The 24,540-nt window shown below is 41.6% G+C and overlaps 1 protein-coding gene across 1 annotated transcript; it reads left to right on the plus strand.

The window, feature by feature from the left end:
* The first annotated feature begins 319 nt into the window (after window positions 1-319).
* FFAR4 (free fatty acid receptor 4) lies at window positions 320-22,208 on the plus strand. Its single transcript, XM_075842402.1, has 3 exons — window positions 320-853; window positions 16,670-16,798; window positions 21,583-22,208. The coding sequence occupies exons 1-3, from the start codon at window positions 320-322 to the stop codon at window positions 21,973-21,975; spliced, it is 1,056 nt and encodes a 351-aa protein (XP_075698517.1). The 3' UTR covers window positions 21,976-22,208.
* Window positions 22,209-24,540: the final 2,332 nt, after the last annotated feature.

Raw genomic sequence — 24,540 nt, forward strand, 5'->3', positions numbered from 1 at the left:
ACAATGAAACAAAGTTATTATTTACTAATACAAGTGACGACATCGTAAAACCACGACACCTTCATCTTTGTTTTAGACGGGTGGATATTTACAAGAATTCTGTGTAACTTCCTTGTTTCAAATCAGAGAGGGAACGGCTGGCTACACGGCAGGACTATAAGAAATCATCGCTGCAGAGCATTTACTGCTGCATTCACCCTCTGCCATGTCGGCTGGACATAGGGGAGTCTTCACATGTGAGGCATCCTGATCAGCACTGGATGTACCTGTGCTTCATATGCGCCATTTTTTACTGCGGGTTTGTAACAACGTTTTTACAATGGGCTACATAATTCTATCATCTCAGTCTGAAGAAAGTTGCAACTTCACATATTTTAATTTTTACTCCGATTTCGACAAGACCTTGGCTGTCAAAGTGTTGGAGACCTTGTTCCTCTCCGTGGTGTTTATGTTCTCGTGCTTTGTAAATATTTGTGCCATTGTCTTGCTAGTCAGAAAGAAGAAACTGGTAACTGCAAACTGCTTTGTACTGAACCTTTTCTGTTCGGATTTGCTGTTCATCAGCATGATACCGCTCATCTTAGTCATCCGCTGGACGGAGGTTTGGATCTTGAATGAATTCTTCTGCCATCTGCTGTTTTATGTCATCTGCCTCAGTGGTTGTGTTATTCTGATCTCCCTGTCTGCAGTGAGCCTGGAGAGGATGATCTGTATCATGAAGGTGTCCCAGGCCACCACCTGTAATGTTAAAGTGGTGGCAGTAGGAATCGTGGCCATCTGGAGCTTCTCAGCCATGACTGCCTTACCCATGTGTCTGTTCTTTCATGTAGTAACACAGAGGGTGAATAATAGGGTAAGTCATTTTATAAATCTGTTATAATATTACCTACAAAGTATTTTTCTCTTAAATGAATAAAAGAAAAATACCAGTTAAAGGGCTTGTCTCATCGGGGCGACCCCCGTCCGCATGCCCTATTAGTACCCTGCTTGGAGAGCTTACTTTATGTGCCAGACTTAAGAGCCTCTGCAAATGGCAAACATCTGAATAGCTACGTAATACTACATTGCCCCTGTATTTGGCATCTTTGGCCAGCCGATGACCGCTGGGGGCATAAGCCAGACCCGCGGTGATCATGGCTTTAAAGAGGACCTGTAACTCGGTCAAAAAGGTTGAACTGGTTATCTGACCTGAATAGTGCGGTCTCCCTGATTCCTGTGCCATTTTTTCTTTTCTTGGAACCACCTCCCCCCTGTTCCAGAGATATAGCCACCCGTTGTGTTGGCGCCCTACATGCTAATTTGTTGAAGTTAGCCAACGGAGCGTGAACTACTCAATCTCCCGAGGTGGAGCCAGCTTTCCTGCTTCTGACGCTGGCAAGGCAGCCTTTAGAATGGATATTGCGAGATCACGCTCTGCCTAGCCAATTTGTAGCTGCCTCGCGCTAACTGATCAGCTTCAACAGAACAGGGGCCATATATTGAACATGTGGGGGTCCAGAAAAAAAAAATGGCGGGGAGACAGCGCTTTTCAGGTCAGATAACCATTTCAACTTATATGACCTAGTGACCGGTCCTCTTTCAAAACAGATTTTTTTTAGTTGAATATGCTGCCCTATGTAAGGGCTTCATATTACAGCTACAGGTCCGTACTCCTTTTATCCAAATGGCACACGCGCATTTTGTGTCATTTGGGTAATAGGAGAGATGAAAGAATACAGCGGACTCCTAGTTATGAGTCCACTGTATTCATGAGGGGAACACCCCTCCTTTGCTCCTCTCTGCGGTGACTGACAGTCTGCTGTGTGTGCACAACCTGTGACTACTGCGGAGAGGGGTGAGAGGAGCATTCCCCTCGCAGGCTCATAATTAGGAGTCCACTGTATTTTTTCATCACTCCTATTACCGAAGCGGCACAAAGGTATTTTTTTCGGCCATTTTGATAATAGGAGTACGAACCTGTACTATAATGCCCTTAGACTCGACAGTAGACTCAGCTGACAGATCCGCTTTAACGTTGAATGGGGTTGGCATGGTGAGACAACCCCTTTGATATAAATTCTTGAGTTGTTATAAAATGTCTATTTAACTGTTTCATAATTATATTTGTTTCCAAAATGCTGGGTGTCCACCAAGATGTCTACCATTACTTAACTCTTAAATGGCAATTTAAATGGCAATTTAAATGGCAATTTAGATGTCTACCATTACAGACTCCTAAATGGCAATTTTTCCTAGTTATACAGCAGTAGCCATAGAACCAGTTTTTGCCATTTAGGAAATGTGGACAACACCTGTGTAAGCTGTACCAGCACCCATGTAGGATGACACCCAGCTTTCTCAAAAATATATGTAATAAAAGGGGCTGTCCGGTTTGGACAACCTTCACCTATGTCAATGTGTTCATGTTACAGCACCACTTTAATCTCCTATTCTCTTATAGGAAAAAGGATGGTCTATAGCAGACAGCCCCCTTTTAACAATATGACAGACAAGGTCACCCATTTTGTTGGTAATATATTTCCAGTGTATAAACTTTATATGAACGCTGCTTCTATGATTGTATAGTGTATGTAATGTGCACAATTGTTTAGCTACACTCTGTAAGAACTGCTATCCCTTTCCACAGCTTCATGGTGCAACAAACCTGGTTGGGGTTACATAGTTACATAGTACGGTTGAAAAAAAGACATGTCCATCAAATTCAACCAAGGAATGGGAAAGGGAAGGGAAAAATGTCTACACATAGGGGCTAATATTTTTTCGTTCTAGGAAATTATCTAAGCCTTTTTTAAAGCCATCTACTGTCCCTGCTGTGACCGACTCCTGCGGTGACTATTCCATAGATTCACAGTTCTCACAGTAAAGAAGGCTTGTCGCCTCTGCAGGTTGAACCTTTTTTTCTCCAGACGGAGGGAGTGCCCCTTTGTTTTTTTAGGGGGTTTTGCACGGAACAGGATTTCACTATATTTTTTGTATGTGCCATTAATATATTTATATAAATTAATCATGTCCCCCTCTTAGTCGTCTCTTTTCAAGGCTAAATAAGTTTCATTATTTTAATCTTTCCTCATAACTTACACTCCCCCAGTGTAGCTCCCCCTAGGACATATGATGCATGCAGGTTGTTGATACTCAGATGCAAAACTTTACATTTATCTACATTAAACTTAATTTGCCAAGTGGACGCCCAAACACTTATTGTGTTCAAATCCGCTTGTAATTTACGAACCTCTTTGCATAGACTGAACATTACTATATAGCTTGTTGTCATCTGCAAAAATAGAAATAGTGCTATTAATCCCCTCCTCTATTTCCTTAATAAATAAGTTGAATAATAGTGGTCCCAGCACGGAACCCTGGAGTACACCACTTATAACCGGAGGCCATTCAGAGTAGGAATCATTGACCACAACTCTCTGGATACTGTCCTTGAGCCAATAGTCCTTAATTTACCCATTAGACGTCTATGAGGGACAGTGTCAAATGCCTTTGCAAAGTCCAAAAACACTATATCCACAGCGGCCCCTCTGTCTAGGCTTCTGCTCACCTCTTCATAAAAATAGATCAGGTTAGTTTGACAACTTCTGTCGTTAGTAAAACCGTGCTGGCTGTCACTTGTAATACTATTTTTTGTCACATAATCCTGTATATAGTCCCTCAATAGCCCTTCAAACAGTTTCCCCACGATGGATGTTAAGCTTACTGATCTATAATTACCCAGTGAAGACCTAGAGCCCTTTTTGAAAATAGGCACCACATTTGCCCTGCGCCAGTCCCTTGGCACTATACCAGTCACTAGAGAATCTCTGAATATTGTGAAGAGGGGGACAGAAATAACTGAACTAAGCTCTTTAAGAACTCTAGGGTGTAACCCATCTGGTCCCGGGGCCTTGGATACATTTATTTTATTTAACTTAGCTTGGACCATATCTACATTCATCCATTTCCGTATATTAATTGATGTATTAACAGCACTGGCATCAGCTGCTTTTTAGTTACTCTGCCTTCTCTTGATCCCCTGTGACCAACTATAGGAATACATTTTGCACTATAATTACCCAAAGTAGATTTTAAAATCTCCCATTTATCATTTGTACCATTATTTAACATTCGTTCTTCCCAGTCTATATCCTGAATTGCAGCCCTCATCCTAGGGAAATTGGCCTTCTTAAAATTAAGTGTTTTTGCCCTCCCAGCCTGTTTGTGCCACCAGTGTAGCAATCGTCTGGCTTCACACTAGCGCATGAAAAAAGGAAAAGAAAAACGTATGCATGGTTTTAGAACACTGAGGCCTTACAGTAGTGTGAATTTCATTCTGTAATATGGGAGTTCAGTATTCCAGTATTACACACCCTATTGACGCCACAGTTCTGTATAGATGCCTTATTACCCACCATATTTCCTATTAGAAGGACTCATATGGAAAGAATATGGAGCCATGCATGCAAGTGTGAATAAGGCCTCATTCTCTAGCAAAATATTGACATGAAAATTTCATTAATTCTAATTGATAATATTCGCTTCACAGTTAGAAATTATTACAATTTCCAACATTTTGTAAGGGCAAAATGTTTGTGTCAGTGGTCATGGCCAAAATATATTCTCTGCACAACAATAAAGTTACAAACTACTGGCGCTGCTTTTATATCTGTTAAGTGGAGCGCTATAAGACAAAAAGAATTGGTTACAGATCTCCGAGTCACCGGAAGTTCTAAACTACTACCAAGGTTCGTTTTTAAAGTGTTCACATTCACCAGCGCTGTAGTCCAGGACTGATGATGTCATAGGGAGTCACAAGCCAATAATTGTGATTTCATTCTGCTCAGGTCTATGTCTATGGTACACCTGATGCTGCACTTTTCTAACTTTATTAATCATTCCCATCACTATCAGGACATAAAATGTATACATTCAATCAGTGAATAAATGCTGTTAACATGCAGTGATTTTACTGCTATAATTTCATTTAAAATGAATGATAAAATGTCATGTTTTACGAACTAACCACCTAATTTTTGTTCTATGGTGGAAATTTATTTGAAAGGAGTTTTCCGACTTACTCAAAAAAGGGTCCAAGGAGGAAGGGATGCTTTTAAAAAAAATAAATTACTCCCCCTCACAGATCCCCTGGCGTTCCAGTTTAGCCGCTCTGGTCCTCCCCGCCGCTGTTTGACAGTGCTGCAGCCATTATGTACCCATTATACCCATTTGATCACTGCAGTTGCTCAGCGGTCCTGTGCCGTATACCCACTGGGATTAGTTGTAGAGTACCTATATCTTTTGTTTCCGTGCATATGCTTTTGGTATTGGCATCTTCATTATAAGCGAACCGAAATCCTTTGTTCCAGACTACCTGCTGAGACTAGACTAATACATCCTAGGAAGCCAATCGAGATATAATCAAGAGACACTGATTCTAAATAGTTAAAACTCTAGCCGCACGGCACAAAGTATTTTCACCACATTCATTAAGTTGATCAATTGTTAAGGGTTATCCTATTTAATTAAAGCATGTTTGTGTATTTTTATATCCTGTCTAATTAACGGATCATAAATACAGCACCAGAGTTGGACGTGCACAGGCTTATGTATTAAATAGTGGCATTATCTGAATTACCTCATAGGGGGGTTGCCCAGGATTAGAAAAAGGGGCTTCTTTTGGTCCCAAGAAACTGTGCCACATCTGTCCATAGACTGTGTCCGGTATTGCAGCTTCAAGTGAATGAAGCTAAGCTGCAATACCAGACACCGCCTTATGGATAGATGTGGTGCTGTTTTGGAACAAAAAAGCAGACCTCCATTTCTCATCATGAAAAACCTTTTAAATATTTATATAAACCATTAAAAGCGGGCAAGATCCTCTTTCGATATAGAGACTTCCAGATAAGGCTCTGTTCACTTCACGTCTGAGTCTTCCATAAGACGTCTATGTTTGGAGTATTGCCCGATGTATACTTCTGACGGAAGGCTCTGATGTATGTCACTGTATAGGCATACAGTACACGCCGCTATGGAACAGAAGTGAAGAAGAATTTACATTCTTCACCTCTCCTGTTCCTTGGCGGTCGGCAGTGTAGTTGTCAGAGCTGTGCGCGCCGCGCCGATGCTCTCTCTCTATCCAGCTCTTGTCAGACCGTGATGACAAGACTGTGTGATCTCGCGAGAGAAATCACACAGCACAAGCAGCTCTGACACTGTCCGTAGCTGATTGGACAGTGTCAGAGCGCTAAGTATCACACCCCCCTACCCTTTCCATAAAAAGCAACGCCCCACTGACAGTACAGGAGGTCATTTAAATATCGGGCGCCAAATATAACGGCACCGATATCTCAAAAACGGAGACGGCTAGATAAGTAGTTTAAAGTACCCCAAGGTCTGTGCAGCAGTGCCTATATCATGGTGCACTCAGCTACATGTGTATGGGTTAGTGAAAGATTCCCTTTAACCCATAGGTCCCTGTCCCTACTCCTTTTCTGTCCTCAACTTTTTTATTTTCTCAGGTTTTTGTTTTTTCGCTGCTGTTCACGATTGCTTTTGCTTAATTTTCTATTTGGCTGCTGTGCGTAATATATCCTGTTGGCGTCTCTCATATATTGATATCTAATGTTCACTGTTCTCCTGTAATACATGCTCCATATTTCTCCTTGTAGCATTGTTGTTCACTTCACTTGTATTTACTTCATGGCTGTCACTTAGATTTCCACTAACCATAACCTAATATCACATTTGTTATATATAGCTTGTCTCCATTGTGTCATATTTTATTTTGCATATTGGTAAAATGTCTAATTGTTTGTTCAGGCCAATATGTAAACATCTGCCTCCTATATACAAATCTGGTTCCACCATGAGACAAAAAGCGATTTGTATTTGCATACATATTTTCAAATAAATGTCCTTGCCATGTAAGAAGCAACGATAATGTAAATAAAACAACAAAAACAAAAACTATTTCTGTGTGTAGAGCTGTGTAAAGCGTCTTTTTGTACTGGGAAAGTTGTTGTTTTTATTGATACCATTTTGGGGAATGTCTGGCATTTTGACCACTTTTTATTTAATTTTTTTGCCGTGTTGAAGTGGCAAAAAAACGGCAATTCGGCCATTTTGATCTTTTCTCCCGCTAAGGCGTTCACTGTATTGGATAAATATTTTTATAGTTCGGGCACTTTCGGACATGGGGATATCTAATGTGTTTATTTATTTCTGTTTGTTTCTTTTTATGTGATCTATTTTTATATGTGAAGTTTTTTTAATTTACTATTTTTTAGCCCCCCCACTAGGGAGTTTTAACCTGCAATCATCAGATCGCTTATGACGTAGACTGCAATATCACCGTGTTGATATTTCCCTTTCCCAACGTAAATAGGCAGATTAGCGACGGGTAAAGGTGAATAAGAGTTCCTTCTTACAGGATCCTCATCTCTTGGTCCGAGTGGGGATCCGTTACAAAGAGCATATTTTACTCTGGGGGATCGGTACTGTCCTGCATTACACAGGCAATCCATTGATTTGAATGGGCACTGTGTAATTCCTAATTTCCTCTGTGGTGGCGCTGCAAGGAAAGTAAACTTAATTGCCAGGTTTCTCTGTAGATTACAACTGATCACTCGGGGTCCCAGCAGGAAGACACTTTGTGATCTGTCAATTGTCAAGGGACTCTTCTAACAAGTAGTTATTGTCCAAAGGGAAGAATCGCTTTTAAGAGGATGAGCTTCACATCAGGTTCCACTCAAGTTTAGGTTTCAGTGGGCTCAGAGTTAAGAAAACTGGACAATTGAAGACTAGGAAAAACATATAAACCACTAAACAAATGGTAGGGTGAGTATATGGCATGGATCCATCCTGCATTGTGAGCAGTTTTGGGTGGCTATCGGTGTAATGGCGTTCGGAAGGTTTTCTTGGTACACCCTGCCCACTAATACTAATGTAACATAATTTAAATGTCACAACGTGTCTTGTTATTGACCTTTGAAATGCCTTTATGGCCATCATAAATATAAAAATGGTCATAACTTGGCCAAAAATGCTCGTTTTAAAAAAAAAAAAAAACGTTACTCTTATCTACATTGCAGCGCCGATCTGCTGCAATAGGAGATAGGGGTTGCAAAATCTGGTGACAGAGCCTCTTTAAGGAATAAACACATGACTCTTTTCAAATGAAGATTTGACTCTTTTCAAACGAAGATTTGACTCTTTTCAAATGAAGATATGACTCTTTTATGCTCATTAGCATACGGTGTGGGAACACTAAAAAACTGAATACTAAAGCTACAGAGCCGACTAAGAAGACAATTATAGGTTATATAGAAATGATTTTTCACCCACTACCACCAGGTATTGCTGGATTAATAGGTGAAATGCTGGTGACAGGTTCCCTTTAAGTCTCAATAATAAAGTATATTTGGGACAAGGTTGAACATTTACAGCATTGAAAAAAAAAAAGGTGCACCCCACAGATTTAGAGCAACTGTGTAATGTTGCGTCTACGTGGACCAGACTCCCTAAGGAATATTCCATCACCTAGTTGAATTCTGGCTGTTCTAAGGGCCAAAGGGTCCCCATGTACTAGACAAGTGTGTCTTATAGACTATTTTCTGAGTGTAGTACCACATGTAGAATAATAAACTGTCACGATAAGTAAAGAAGATTGATGCGTGAAAGGAAATGGACCTTAAAAGGTGTTTACAGGGTAATGGACCACAAAGCTGCAGAGAGAAATGATGCATGCAAGAAATAGAATATGGATATAAGGGATTTAAAGTGATGCACACATGGCAAAAGACCAGGGACTTATGCAAACTAATATGTGGTCAGATGAATGCTTATTCTCTACCATGTGGATCATTGGGAATGATTAGTGGTATTAATCCATAAAAACAATATTTCTTCCTGCCTATATTATTAGCTAGGTTTGACTGGGCTTAGGCCATCTTTTTTAGTTTTTTCACCTCCATTATAACTGCTGTCGGAAGGGTCTCCAGCAGTTTGTCTTTTCTTTCGATCATGTGAACCATTGGACATAGAATTATAATCTATACCTTTTTCTATGTCTCTATAAATAGATCGCTTTGTGATATCAGATACAGTCTCCCTTGTTCCCCATTCAACATTGCAGATAATACCTAAAAGATAAAGGGGTTGTTTCACATTGGCAACCCCTTTCCATATACCCTATTAGGACTAGTTCCCCTATATGGACATCATAGTGTAAATCCCCCACTCAGAACCTGCTGAGGATTCCTTCTTACATACTTTTGTGGTTTTTATTTTGTTTTTTGTTTTTGGGCAAAAAAAGCCATCTAAAATAAAAAAATATATATTTTGTATTAGTTTTTTTTTTTGTAGCCTGTTTTTCCCGAATTACTACCTGCTTTGTTTCTTTTAAGCTGCAATTTTCACCTTGCAAATCATGTGATTCAAAGAGTCCTCTTTGCAACACATGATTTATTTTGTAAAACCACCAAAAAACACCCCATAAAAAAAACTACACACATTGATACATACGCTTTTGGGAAGAGGGAAGAAAAATCTATGGAGGTCCATGGGAGAAAAACTCCACTAACTGGCCCAAAAAAAAAACCCCGCCAAACCCTTGCTATGATTTGTAAAAAACACCACAGAGCCAAAAAAACGCCAAAGAGAAAAAGAAAACACCACCTAAAAAACACTGCTTGTAGTTTATTCAATATTTCACCATTGACCTCCAGTTAATGTCTAGCCAGTGTTTTTTTCCAACAAAAAAACGCTAGGATAAACCCCACAAAAAATAGTATTTTAACTAAAAGCGCAGTGGGTGAGGGTTCCCTAACAGACTGCGGTTGCTCTGGCATACCCAGCCCGCCCGTGTATCACATGTTTGCCATTCATTTAAGTGGCCGGCATGTAATACTACATCTGTGTAGGAATGTTTTAGCCAGTGGCAGCTTCCTAGGGAAATGATCATTAGAGGTTTCCGAAGCCAGACCCGTGGCGATCAGCTGATCGCTCTGATTTCTTAAGTTATAACAACCCCTTTAATGCTAAAATCTATAGGTTATCTTAGAATTCTGTGAGGTGGATATTTTATACGCAACAATCCATAGTTCTAGTAAATGACTAGCGCTGTGATAGAGACGTTAAAGGGAATGTGTAGCTAGAAATTTTTTTTTCTTTGTTAAACAATTATTATTTAAGTGATTACACATTGTTTTAATTTTTTACATTTTTTCACAAGTCAGGAAATTTTATGAATTAGATTCTAATTTATAACATTTCCATGTGCTGGCCACTAGAGGGAGCAGTTCCCAAAATTGCAGCATGGTCAATGTGGTAAAGCATTGCTTTATGCTGCAAATTTGGTGTAGACACACTCTCTAGTGTCCTCACACAATCCCCCCTCCCTTATTCTGGCTAGTACCAGGAGAAGGAGGGGTTTGGATCTTCAAACGTCCTACACTGTGCGCTGCCATTTTCTGAGCGACTGCACAGTGTAGGAGGATTAGATACAGTGCTCAGCAGACAGTATAACACGAACATACACGAACATAATACACACATCACATACACGAACATAAATTACCTGCTCCTGCCGCCTCCGCTCCTATTCCTTGTGCCTTCGCTTCCTTGAACATATGGCAGGAAGCCGCGGCTTCCGGTCCACATGAAAATGGCGCCAGATTTCGCTCTACGAACGAGCTTCATTTTGGTCTGTGTGGGAGCGGCACATGCGCCGTTCCCACACAGACGGCATACGCTTCAGAGAATGGAACGACTCCAGTTCGCATTCTCTATGGGGTTGTATGTGCCGTATTCCATCTCTGTATGTGTCGTTAATCGACACATACAGAGATGAAAAAAAAATGCCAGCCCCCATAGAGAAGTAAAAGTAAGTACAAAGTAAAAAGTAGAACACGAGAATATAAATAAATAAAATTTATGTTAATATCATATTAAAACCAATATGATAAAAAAAATAATAATTAATGACACCTTCCCATTAAGCTTCATGATAAACGTACTTTTAAACGAAAGAGTTAAGTGTTGTAGTACTTGATGCGACTAGGATTATGAGTATTTCAGGTATCAGGAAACCAGACAAATTCACTGATACCGACATGCACTAAACTAAATGTAATGGTGCCAAGTCACACACCGTTTGGGGGTTCTCCTTTTCAAAATGTCTGTTTGCTTGGACTCCCAGTACACACACGACCTATAAATCCATTTACTGATCCACAAGCTCTCAATAGTGACTCATGAGGAATCGGTTTACTTTAGGTTTATTTTACATACACATTAGATTTCACAACAGCCCTGCTGGGAGAGATGGATTGTGTCTGAGGCTGTTGAATCTCCTAATCAGTTCTCTTTTACATAGTCTGATAAAATCTTCTGTATAAATCAATTGAAAGGTCATCTCACATGGGAAAAGATCATAAAGCAGAGAATAAACACGTCCCTACTTACATAAATTGTTAAATTTCCTGATGTAGACGTTGTAATGCTAGAGGGCAGCAAAAGGTAACAGGAGAGGAAAGAGTACTGTTACCGGGCCTCTGTTGGATGATAGAGGGAGCATCTAAGGGGTTAAACAGCTGCGATCGGTAGATAATTCTGATCACAGCCGTTAGAGGAGCCTGGCTGTCATCTGATAAGCCGAGCACCCACTCCTCCCGGCAAGGGAGATCCATGTCAGGCTTATTCCTAATGCCCCTTGGTGACTGGCGTGAAAAAAGGCGTATTGGGGTTAAGCGGGGGCTTACCAAAGGCAATTGTTTTAAATTCTAGCCTGTAATGTTGTGAATGTGGTGGTAAAGCTTGGACCACACACTACAAACCTTAGAGCAAGACCACCAATTATGCAATGCATCCCCAGTGGTGGGGGCAACCTGTGAAACTTGAAGAGAGATTCAATTAGGCACAAAATACCATCTCATCAACATCTTGTAAGAGGTTTCTAGCATTAACTTATTGAAAGAGCTCATCGCTGTGAATTCACATATCTAGTGCCATTGCTCATTAGAAAGTTGGTCACCCAGGTCAGTCTCCCATTTAGACCCATAGGAAAAGTCCACCTTAGGCTTCGTTCACATCTGCGCCAGGGTCCCATTCCATCAGAGCTTTCCATCGGAACAGGACCCTGACTGACACAAATGTAAACAAAAGGTTTCCGTTTCTATCGCCATTGAGTTTAATGGTGACGGATCCGGTCCCAAAATCTATAAAATCAACCTTTAAACCGGCGGACACTATAGGCTAATTACTCATTAAAGGGTCATGGGGCGGTGCCGCTATTTTGAAGAGTCACATAATCCTGCCTCCAAACCCACCTTTCCATGCTTGATTGACATCTCCCTGGCTGTTATACATCACTGCCAGTCTGCTCCAACTTTCTTGGATGCGCCATTGCCTTGTACTCCTTGGGCACACACTGTGCAGCGAGGTGTACTCTGCCAGGCTGCACTGCACATGCCAGGGGACTACAAGGCAATGGTGCATCCGAGAGAGTTGGAGGTGGCTGATAGTGATGTAGAACAGCCAGGGGGATGTCAATCAAAATCTGGGGGGGGGCGCCATATCCATTTTCGCCTCAGGCAGCAGAAAAGCTAGAATCGGCCCTGCATTTAGTCTAAGTTGGGCTAAATGTGGATCTTCAGGAATACTTTATCTTGATTACAGTTCATGGGTACTCTCTCTTTGACCCATTTCATTGAGGTCGGCTATTTGGTAATACACAATGGGTACATGTATAAATGTATACGTCAGTGTTTTTGTGGAAACAAAAATTAGCCAAACTACTAAAATAATGTAGCTTTTCCCATTGTAAATAAAGCTGGTCATAGACTTATCGATTGTCTTTAACGCCCAAATAATCGATTATTATATTATGTTATGTCTATGGTAACAGAATAGGAAATCTGCTCTGTTGGTCGGAAAGCTTACGCTATATGGCCAAAAGTTTTGGCAAAATTGTCACTTGCACACAGGCTGAAGTATAACGGCGCTGTATAAATGCCTGACGCAGAAGAATACAACAATTTGTGTTGGCACTACTAGATATATGCAAAACAAGTGACTGTCATGATGATGTCTGATTCAGAAGGCAGCAGGATTAAAATTATTGAAAAAGATTTGTGAATGATGTGAAGATTGGGGATTTACAAATGAATGCAAGAATTGCGTAGCAGCAGCAGCACACACTCACAGCAATGGCTGCCTGTGCCTGCATAACTAACTGACATTGATGGACTCCCTTTATCTCTCTCTCAAATTATTGTAAATCTAACTATCTAGTCTGCTATTGCTATCAGTTACCAGCCTGTATCCAGTTGTTCGTTACCAGCCTGTATCCAGCCTGCTATTGGTTTCTGTAGTCATCCTGTGTCCGGATATCCATTACCAGCCTGTATCCAGTCCGCTGTTTCGATATGTGGTCAGCCTGTATCCAGTTTGCTGTTGCTATCAGTTATCTGCCAGTGTCCAGCTACCCGCTAACTGCCTGTGTCCGGCTACCCACTACCCGCCTGTGTCCAGCTACCTGCTAGCCCAGTTGGTCCACAAACCTGCTGGTCGTAGCACTATTCTGTAATCGCTTTTCCACACTATGAAACACACTCACTGACACTAATCCACTATCTATCTGTGTTTTACTCTCCCTCTCTCACTCTCCCTCTCTCTCTCTCCCTCTTTCTCTCCCCCTCTTCCTCTCTCTCTCTCCCCCTCTCCCTCTCTCTCTCCCTCTCTCCCTCTCTCTCCCTCTCTCTCCCCCTCTCTCTCTCTCCGTCTCTCTCTCCCCCTCTCCCTCTCTCTCTCTCCCTCTCTCCCTCTCTCTCTCTCTCTCCCTCTCTCTCTCCCCCTCTCCCTCTCTTTCTCCCTCTCTCTCTCCCTCTCTCTCTCCCTCTCTCTCTCCCTCTCTCTCTCCCCCTCTCTCTCTCCCTCTCTCTCCTTCTCTCCTTCTCTCTCCCTCTCTCTCTCCCTGTCTCTTCAAGTTATTTTGGGGAAGCCCGCCACATGAGCTCATGTGATTCTTCTCCGTTTTCTTGTCTTCTGATCTGTATAATGGCGGCCATTTTTAAATTCCCTCAAATCTTAAACTTTTGGAAAATTCTTAACAGATTTAATTTGTGTAGAATCTATTTTGCTCCTCTCTAGCACCAATGCATGAAAACTGAAGCAACTTTGCTGATCGTCTTGATTGAAAATATTCTATAGTCTTGTATTTGCAGCTTTTATGCAGACCTACGCATCTTAATGACCCCAAACCCTTTAGGCTATGTTCACACGGAGTATTTTGGGGGAGGAATATCTGCCTCAAAATTCCGTTTGGAACTTTGAGGCAGATATTCCTCTCCCTGAACGCCGATTTTCGCGGCAATTATCGTGCCGTTTTTCGCCCGCGGCCATTGAGCGCCGCGGGCATAAAACAGCGAGAAATACACTTTCTCCTGCCTCCCATTGAAGTCAATGGGAGGTCAGAGGCGGAAGCGCCCGAAGATAGGGCATGTCGCTTCATTTTCCCGCGAAGCAGTTTTACTGCTCGCGGGAAAAAGACGCCGACGCCTCCCATTGAAATCAATAGGAGGCGTTCTCGGGCCGTTTCTGCCGAGTTTTGCGACGCGGTTTCCGCGTCAAAAAACTCGGCAAAATACCCCGTGTGAACATAGCCTTATAGTCTGATCCTGCAGTCATACTCCCTTCCATCTGTCCCCTACTTTTTTCTAACTTTTATATTTGTTAGGTTAGTAAGAAGTAGGGGACAGATTGTAGAGGATATCACTGCAGGATCAGTCTTCAGGGTTTGTTTAACCAAAAGTTAAGAGGAGCTCGAGTCTGTTTTGCTGCTCTGGATAAAATACAGCTGGAAACAACTTTTCATAAACTATTTTAAGAATAATTTTAAAAATAGAAATGAGGAAAGGAAAATTAAGTCACCAGTATGAGGTACTTTTTAGGGAACCTTCTTATGACTTATGGTATTTTTTTTTTCTATGGTAGATAAATCTTATTAGAACACTGTAGACATTGCGCGTCAATTACTGTAGGTAAGACGCAAAGCAGTAGTCCTGGTCAAGCAGACAATAACCACAACTTTTAACATCTGCACGGCCCCTGGTGATGACCCTGCTATTCATCTTCACTAGTTTCCTGTGAATTCATTATCAGCTTTGGCGTTTTCCTCTTCTAGTTCTCCAGACTAAAGGCCCTTTCACAAAGGCCAATGATTGGGCATATGAGCGCTCGTTCCTGATCATTGCCCGTTGTAAACAGGGCAACGATCAGCCGATGAATGAGCAAACGCCCGTTCATCGGCTGATCGTATTGTGTATTCAGCAATAAATATTATCTTTGTCAGCAGCACATCTCCCTGTGTAAACCGGGCTCTGTGCTAAAGATATCATTTATTTACCTGAATCATTTATTTTTAGTTTCTACATATATATATTTTTTTAAAACCATGCACCTGTATTTGATCTGTTTGCTGGGTTGAAAGATGAATGAAAAAGTAAATTTAGATAAGGTGGCCTGTATGGCGGCACACGGAGTCTGTACAGTTCCATATTACGGAGCAAGAACTCTATGTGCTTCTATATGGTACCTCCGCGTACAGTTAAATGCTTCCTGGGGAGAATAAATCTATAATACAATATGTGATGGAAGATGGCACCATTGTCCAATTTTGTATAAAATTGGGGCACACGGAGGTAAATTATGGACCCATAGCAATCTGTAGGCACCATATTATGGATGCATGCAACACAACACAAATCCTTAATATGAATGTGTGCATGAGGCCTAAATCTGTTGACTATGCTCAGCTGATAGTTCATGACTGGTTAGAAGATGATCTGTTAGAACAAAGCCCATTAATGTTATTAAGGGTCAGTCTCTTGGAGGATGTATTCTGCAGAATCAGCCTTGAAAGTAAGGGTATGTTCACACGGCATATGTTTGAGGCAGAAAAATACGAGGCTGATTTCAAGGGAAAACAGCCTCTAAATGCAGGTGGTTTTGGAGCTGATTTTCAAAGTGCTTTTGAGTTTTGAAGCGTATTTTGAGGCATATTTTCGAAGTGTTTTTTGTAGTGTCAAAAGAAAACCTGACGTGTCACTTCTTTTTTCGAGGCCTATTTTTATTTCTTTAAAAGTCAGCAGCTTAAGAATAATCCTCATGAACTACACAGTGAATTTCCGATTGAAATCAATAAGAAACTGTTTTTAAGTGTGTGTTTTGCGGCGTAGTACTATCACATGTCAAGTATTGGCTCAGAGATTGTTCCATTATCTGGATCTTTCGCTCGTTTTAATTTAATCAATGTTTGTACACGATTATATCGATTTTAGTAGGATGTATTTTTAAATATAATTACCAGGGAAAATATAACTTCATGTTTTTTTTATTAATAAACCTTTAGATACTACAAGTTCCTATGACTAGCTTTGGTGCCTTCATCAGTAGCCACCTTGTGTCTTCCTCTTAAATCATGAAGGTGATATTATATAAAGGAGAGCATTGCTATCCGCATTTATTTTATACATTACGGAAGAGGCAATGAACAGTAATCTTGATATTCCTACCAACATCATTGTGATTCTCATAGGTTATCTAGAAGGCTCTTTCTACTCGTGCAGTGAAACGTATTTATTTTGTGCCTCATTTACAATGCTCTGATATTCTTATTTGTGCCCTTCAGGATGTCCAGGTCTGCACTCTTGTTTGGCCAACCGTTGCAGAAGAAATCGCATGGGACATTTCATTTATCGTTTTGGACTTTTTGATACCAGGATTAAGTATTCTATTCAGCTATACCAAGATCTTCAAGGTACCAAAATATTTACTCTAAAAACTCTTCTGTAATTCTCCTATTATTTCACAGTCTATTCCCCATTCTCAAGAACACACTCGTACACTCAACGGGGCAATTTCATGGGCAGCCTATTAACCAGCATATGTTTGGGAACTGTAGGAGGAAAACGAATGTAGCAATTAAATAGAACTGTCTTGGGTGTCATGAACAAAACTGAAATGTTCTCATTACTTATACACCCTAGAAGCAGTCCTTTTATGGATCAATATTAATTAGAATACCTTCACTTTGAGAAGAAATCCATTCAATGTAATAGTTGGCACATTATATGGGGCCCCTCATTTAGCTTTTTTCCCCACTGGCTTTTAACCCCCACACGACAGCCATACAGCTATATACGTTCCAGTTGTCAATGCCCCTTGCAGTTGTCATGTATATAAACGTTAGCGTGTAACGGACTTTAATGTGTGCAGTGCTGCGCTTTCCTGTCTGCCAGCTCTCTCTCCTGTCTATAGAGAGCCCTTGACGTCACTGTCCATATATGGATAGAAATGTTAGGGGCTTTGATTCTGGAATTACCTCCCCTCTGTAGATAGCACCCCCCCTGTGGATAGCGCTACCAAAGCTCCCCCTAGGAGCAGAATCCCCGGCCAGAGCGTTGCTGACACTCTGGCAAAGGATTACGCTCCTAGAGGGGGCTTCGGTGGTGCTATCTAAAGGGGGGGGGGGGGTGTATCACTATCTACATGTGCACTAGCTATGTGGACACTGGTACTATCTACAGGGGTATTATGGCACTAGGCACTGTAATGTTTTCAGGGGGTTGGGACGAAAAAATCTTGACTAATTAAATTCATAATTTTTTTTAACAACCATGAAAAACTGATGGCAAATGGCCATAAAATGGTCAGACGGCCAGGAAATAGATAAAAATGTTGAGGCACACTGATGCAAAATGGCCATGAAAAACTGACCGTTAATTCGTTTTCAATTGCCTTTTTTTCCCCACTGTCGTGTGAATATAGCCTTGTAATAAAGCCCGATTCACTCCTCACAGCGATCCAGGGTGACGGAGAGGGAAGAAATATTTTTGTTATAGAGCTGCAACAGTGTGTATGTGTGCGGTGTGTGTGTGTGTGTGTGTGTGTGTGTGTGTGTGTATGTGTATATATATATTTACAAAGAAACATTTTTAGTAATTTGTCTGCTCATAGTAAAAATAAAAAAACATGGAATTAATTAAACTAATCTAGAGAATGAAAGCCTCATAAGTCTTTTTCTAAAAAAAGAGAAAAAGTAAAAATAGTTGTGATATTCAGAGCATTTGCAAAGATATTATCTTTTGAAGAAGTGCATGTCAGAAATAGAAAATGTGACATGGACACAGGAGAATCAATGACCCTTGTTTATGAAAGGGTTCATGAATAAAAAGGCTCTTCGCTAAAAAAAAAACCTTTAAAGAGGATTTCCACTTAAAATGTAAAATTGGCCGTATATATAGTTAGAGTAAATCAGAAGTTAAAGCAGCCGTCAAAGTTTGGTACAACTATTATTTAGTCAGCAAACTCAAGCAATACCAATGTGACAATTTACATAGAAGCAAATTCAAAAACGACAACCAGGATGGCACTACCTACAGTCACTTCACAAAACAACGGCTGCTGCAAGAGAGTTTAAATATCTATGTAAGGCCGCTTTCACACACCAGTATTTTGGTCAGTATTAGGGTCTATAAGGGCTGGGCGATTTTGCCAAAAAATAAAATCTAGATTTTTTTCAACACTTTGGGCGATTTTCGATTTGAATCTCTATTTTCTTATTTTTTTCCGTTTATTTAACAGGAATACCAAGAGATAATTTAATAAATGATTTTCTTTATATATTCAACTTTTAACATATATTGCTATAATAATTGTACGTAACTTCACAAATTTTAACCTCTGCAAATATTTTTTTTTATAAGAAATACAATTGGAAAAATGTCTATCTAATTGATTATAACTTCTGTGTTCCCCGGCAGGGAACAGGTTAACAGAATCTATAATCAATGATGTGCTGCGTGCACTAAGTTCCCTCTCCACCCGTCACCACCTCAGCCGGTCTCCGACATTGCAGGAGAGAGTAGTCTAAATTGCAGCAGGGCCAGGCAGATAGCGCTGAGCGGGCACTCTGGGGCGAGATTACATTATAGTGTCTGAGGTCTGAGCAGGACCCTGTGCAGTACCGGTCCCACCATGGGGTTTTAATAAATGACAATAAGGCCCGATTCACATTACCGTGATCGGACTGTGAAAAACGGTCCGTGTGTCAGACGGATTTCACAGCCCGATCACGGTACATGTGAACGGGACTCCTGGCATCACAGGCTGCAGTCACATGCCATTAAAAACTCATGAAATGTCAGTTTTTCATGTCCATTTTGCATCAGTGTCTCCAAATTTTCATCCATTTCCAGTCTGTTTTTCATAGCCTTTTAAAAAAAAAAAAAAAAAGGATGGATTTCATTTCTCAGGGTTTTGGAAAATTACACTGAGAATTACGCTCCCGGAGGAGCCTCTGACTTCACTGTACCTATGTAGACAGTGATGTCAGGGGCTCCCCCTAAGAGTGGAATCCCCAGCCAGAGCGTCGGCAACACTCTGGTGGGGATTCCGTTCTATGAGTAGCCCCTGACGTCACTGTCCATATATGGATAGTGCTGCCATGGGCTTTCTCCAGGCGCGTAGTCCCCGGCCAGAGCATCGGCAACGCTGTAGCCGGGGATTCAGCTTCAGGAAGTGCCCCTGACGTCACTGTCCATATATGGATAGTGACGCCAGGGGCTTCTCCAGGAGCGGAATCCCCGGCCAGAGTGTCGACTGCTCTAGCCGTGGTTTCCGCTCCAGGAAGAGCCGCTGACGTCCCTGTCCATATGTGAACAGTGATGTCAAGGGCTTTTGTAAGACAAGAAGTCCCCAGCCAGAGATCTTGTGATGCTCTAGCTGGGGACTCTGCTTCTAGAGGGAACCCCTGAAGTCACTATCCATATATGGACAGTGACCACAGGGGCTCCTCTTGGAGCAGAATCCTCGACCAGAGGCTGCTGATGCTCTGGCTAGGGATTTCGCTCCAGGAGGAGCCCCTGTTGTCGCTGTCCATACATGGACAGTGACGTCAAGGACTTTTTCCAAGACAGACATCCTTGGCCAGAGATCTTGAGATGCTCTGGCCGGGGTCTCCAAAGCGGAAAGCCCTGACATCACTATCCATATATGGACAGTGAGGTCAAGGGCTTCCTCAGGCTCAGCACTCAAAGTAGCGCCCAGGGAGTCCTTGTCCAGGATCAGTTTTACAAGCCATCATAAAGATTGATTTCTGTAAAACGGTCGTTAAAAACTGATCCATTGAGTTCTATGGTAGCCATTGGGCTGTGGAAACGGACAGAAATAGGACATGTCCTATTTTTTAACAGCCAGTGTTCACGAACCATTAAAGAACCGGCCGTGTGAATAAAAATATGGGCATCCTAGGGGTTCTGGGTTGAAATTCCCTTTAAGTTAACAAAGAGGCTGCATCTACTTGTACATCAAAAAATATGCTGTTAGAAATGGGCAAATATTAGCCCTACTCTCGCCCCTCTAGCCAAAATAAGAAAAACAAGAATGTTTTGGGTTGTTTTTATGCTAATCAAAGTATTGTAAGAAATGCTTTTCCTTACAGCTGTTATTTGTTTGGTACACACTTGGGATTTTAAAGAGACTCTGTCATCATGTTTGTATTGCCCCATCCTAGGTCAGCATAAAGTGGTGCCAGAGACCCTGATTCCAGTGGTGTATAGCTTACCGTGTAATGTTCAGTCGTTTTTCCTAATATCCCTATTTATATCCTTAAGCGCGAACCGAGCCAGGAGTCCTCTCAATGATGTGCTCGCGCTCAGGAGTCCTTGATATTCATGAGCTGCAGCTGGCCTCGCCCACCCTCCGCTGACTGGCCGCTTTCTCCCCATGCACAGTATATGGAGAAAGCTGTCAATCAGCGGCTGTTGAGCAGGGCTAGCCGCAGCTCAGGAATACTAGCTGCTGGGAAAAAAGTGATTTCAGCAAAAACTACTGAAGAATGACAAATGAGTGATACAGGGGTTGGAATAAGGGTCTCTGACACTAGGTTTATGCAGCCCACAGATAGGAGAGCATGGACCTGGTGATAGATTCCTTTTAAGTTGCAACTAATTAACATTTGACAGGGTATAAGATATTAAGAATATTAGTAGACCGTAAATGGAAATATCAAACCAATTCCAGGCAGCTGCTGCCAAGGCAAATAAAATCATGGGATACATCAAAAGGGACAAAGATGCACAAAATCGCTAGTCAGACCACACAAGGAATATTGCGCAGTATTGCGCACCTATTTAAAAAAAGAAAAACATATCATAACTGGAGTGGGTTCGAACTGCAGTACCCAGATAGATAGGCAACCACTACCTCTAGGGGAAAAAGATTTCTACAACATAGAAGAGGATTCTTTACTGTAAGAGCATTGAGACTTTGGAAGGAGTTTTTTCTCCTAAAATGAGGAAAATTGGCTATTGTATCGTTGGAGTTCTTGCCTTCCTCTGGATCAACATTGCAGTAGAATAGACTGAACTGGATGGACTTATGTCATTTTTTCAAATAACTATAGTACTATATATTTAAAAGGTAGATTAACAAATTGATACATTACCTGTAATATGTTCATATACAGTATATTATTTTTTTTTTTTTTTTAAATGGCTGCTTAGGATTTGTAATAATTTTATATTTTCTACTTTTTGGAAGATCACAAAGGAAATGAGGGAGCGGATGATCAGCAGTACAGCTTATTCTGAAGTCCACCAGTACCGAGTGTCCCAGCGAGACTACAGACTGTTCAGAACCCTCTTCTTTCTTATGATCTCTTTTTTTGTCATGTGGACCCCTGTGTTTATAATTGTCCTTTTGCTCCTTCTGTATAACCTAACACAGAACTTCATCTTATCGCCAACAGTTTTCTTTTGGATTACAGTGTTTACATTTTGCAACTCAATAGTCAATCCAATTTTGTACAACATCAACTTGCTCAAGCAGAAATGGTGGAGGGTAATTTTTTGTGGCAATCCAGTAGACAATATGGACACCGAGACCACAAATAAACGGAATGACAATCCGAACGGTACATCAGATAACAAATAAAAATCAGACACTCCAGTAAGACAATATTTTATTTCATTCTTGCTAGTAAAACCATGTGTGTCCTATCCTAAGATTTCAGCATCCCTGACATACCAAATTCTCAATGTGCTGTAGCCTAGAAGAACACAGTGATGGTATGGACTTTCAGGGCCGCCATCAGAAATTTCTGTGCACCATACAGTCAAGGCATTGGGGTTCCCATATTACCAGGGGAGGGAGGTTGCAATGGAAAGTAGCAGGGAGGTTGCAGGGGTGGGACACAAACTGGCAGTAGCTCTGTGGGGGCAGGGCGGAGACAGTAGATGGGCAGGGGTTCTGTTGAGAAAAGAGTTAGAGACTAGGTGGCAGGGCTCAGGCGGGAGGAGTGAGGCCATGGGGAATATGCACACTGACCGGGGCTCTATGGAGGGGTAGGGGGTGGGACAGGCGGGCACAGATTCTGTGGGAGGCCAAGGGAAAGACCGTAGGGGTGGCCGGGGGGCAACATAAAAATGAGATCTCCATCTTCCCACATGTTGCACCCACGTCACCTGCGTAGATACCAGACACCAAAATTAATTCAGACCCTTGGTCAGATCCTTAAAGCAATTCCGACTCCATCCATATTCTCAAATAATTTAGACCCCAGACCAAACCCCTAAATTAATACACATGCCAATCAGACCTCCAAATTTATTCGGACCCCCGACCAGACTCCTACATTTATTAAGACTCCCAACCAGATTCTTAAATTAATCCAGACTCCTGACCTCTAAATGAAGACCCCCGACCAGATCTATAAATTGTTTCAGACCCCTGACCAGACCACCAAATTAAGACCCCCAACTAGACCCCTACATTTATTAAGACCCCAACCTTACAGCTAAATCAATTCAGACTCCTAGCCAGACCAGTAAATTAATTTTCACCCTAATCAGACCCCCAATTTTTTTTCACAGACCAAACCCCTACATTAATTTATACTCCAGACCAAATCCCCACTCCCAAAAAAAAAATCAGACACCAGAGCATAATTTTATATACTTACCGCTGCCGGGTCCTGTTGCCTCAACATTCGGGCAGGCGCCTCTTCACTTCTGGACACCGCTTCTCCTCTGGGTGAATCTTCACCTGGGCGCCCACGCCTCACAATCCTGATGGTTGGGGTCCTGCTTCACAATGTCCTGATGCTTACCAGTGTCAGCAACTTGTGACGCAGGTTCCCAATGGTAATTATTTGGAGAAAGGAACGGGCCCTGGACTACAATGAAGGATTTATTTTTCTCCAAACTAACTACTTCTGTGGATAACTTTAAATGGGCGGCGGTGGGAAGAGGCATCGGGTTTGGGCTCCATTTTTTCTATTTATCTTTTTGAGCTGGCCCCTGAAAGGCGTCCCAGTTGTACTGCCCTGATGGCGGCCCCGTGAGCACTTCTAGAATTGCATTGTCACTTTTTCTTGATGCATGTTACCATCCAGAGGAAGGTAGTCCTCCTGTGGAAGCACACTGTACTGTAGGGCAAAAACTGTCTTCTTGTTGAGTTTTCCTGAAAGCCATCAGTGTCTTCTCTCTACTTTCTACACTATAATGTTGTGTGAAGGATGGAGTGGACAGAAGTTAATGTTTATAATAATTTTCTTTCTTTAATAAAATATAGACTATAGAGTTGTGTACATAATTGTGATGAAGCAATAGTAATAGGATTAGATAAGTATACGTGGCAAGATGGCCCCTGAACAGGGACTACGCACTAATAAAATAACAAGTCACTTCCTGGTATGAACAAACTATGAACTATGAAGACATATCTAAAGGACCAGATAAGGGTGAACCTATCCAAGGATGACACAAAGTAACAAGAGGCTTACAGTGATACGTGCTTTTATAAAAGTGTGATAACATGTACCCACCCCCAGGAGAAAGGAGATATAGAACAAATGTGTGTAATAAATAAATCAGTGACGCCTGATGCTGAGTGAGGAGCTTTGTACCAGACTCTGTGTGGTGTGATTCCTTTCGTACGAACTCAGCGTATTATCCCTGCCGGTTGAGACTGATTAGTACCCGAACATTTTGGCGCCCAACGTGGGGCCACACTCGAGGGATAAGCCGTGTCCGTGATCGACGACCCCCAGACGCCTCAACATCGAATCACCAGCCACGCTCCCAGGAAGTCTGATCAGCTTCAAATAAAACACGGTAAGGTTAAGTTCATGTTTATGAATATTGGCTCTTATCCGTGTGGGAGAGTGAGCAGGTGATAAGATACCGAGGTATTTGGAGTCGATCCCGGCCACACTCTCAGCGACAGAGAGTTAACCCGCTGTGTGGTTCCAAGAATCATAGTATAGATAGTCGCGTCTCGCCGGCATAGGTGATAAGTATAAGTGTAATAATTTAATTCGTCGCAGGGTATAGGTTGATACCATTAAGTCGACAGAGACAAATAGTCGCAGGGTATAGGTTGATACCATTAAGACGACAGGTGTAAGTGTAATAATTTAATTGGTCGCAGGGTATAGGTTGATACCATTAAGACAACAGGTGTAAGTGTAATAATTTAATTGGTCGCAGGGTATAGGTT

This window comes from Rhinoderma darwinii, chromosome 11 (assembly GCF_050947455.1).
Source record: "Rhinoderma darwinii isolate aRhiDar2 chromosome 11, aRhiDar2.hap1, whole genome shotgun sequence".
Classification (NCBI taxonomy): Eukaryota; Metazoa; Chordata; class Amphibia; order Anura; family Rhinodermatidae; genus Rhinoderma; species Rhinoderma darwinii.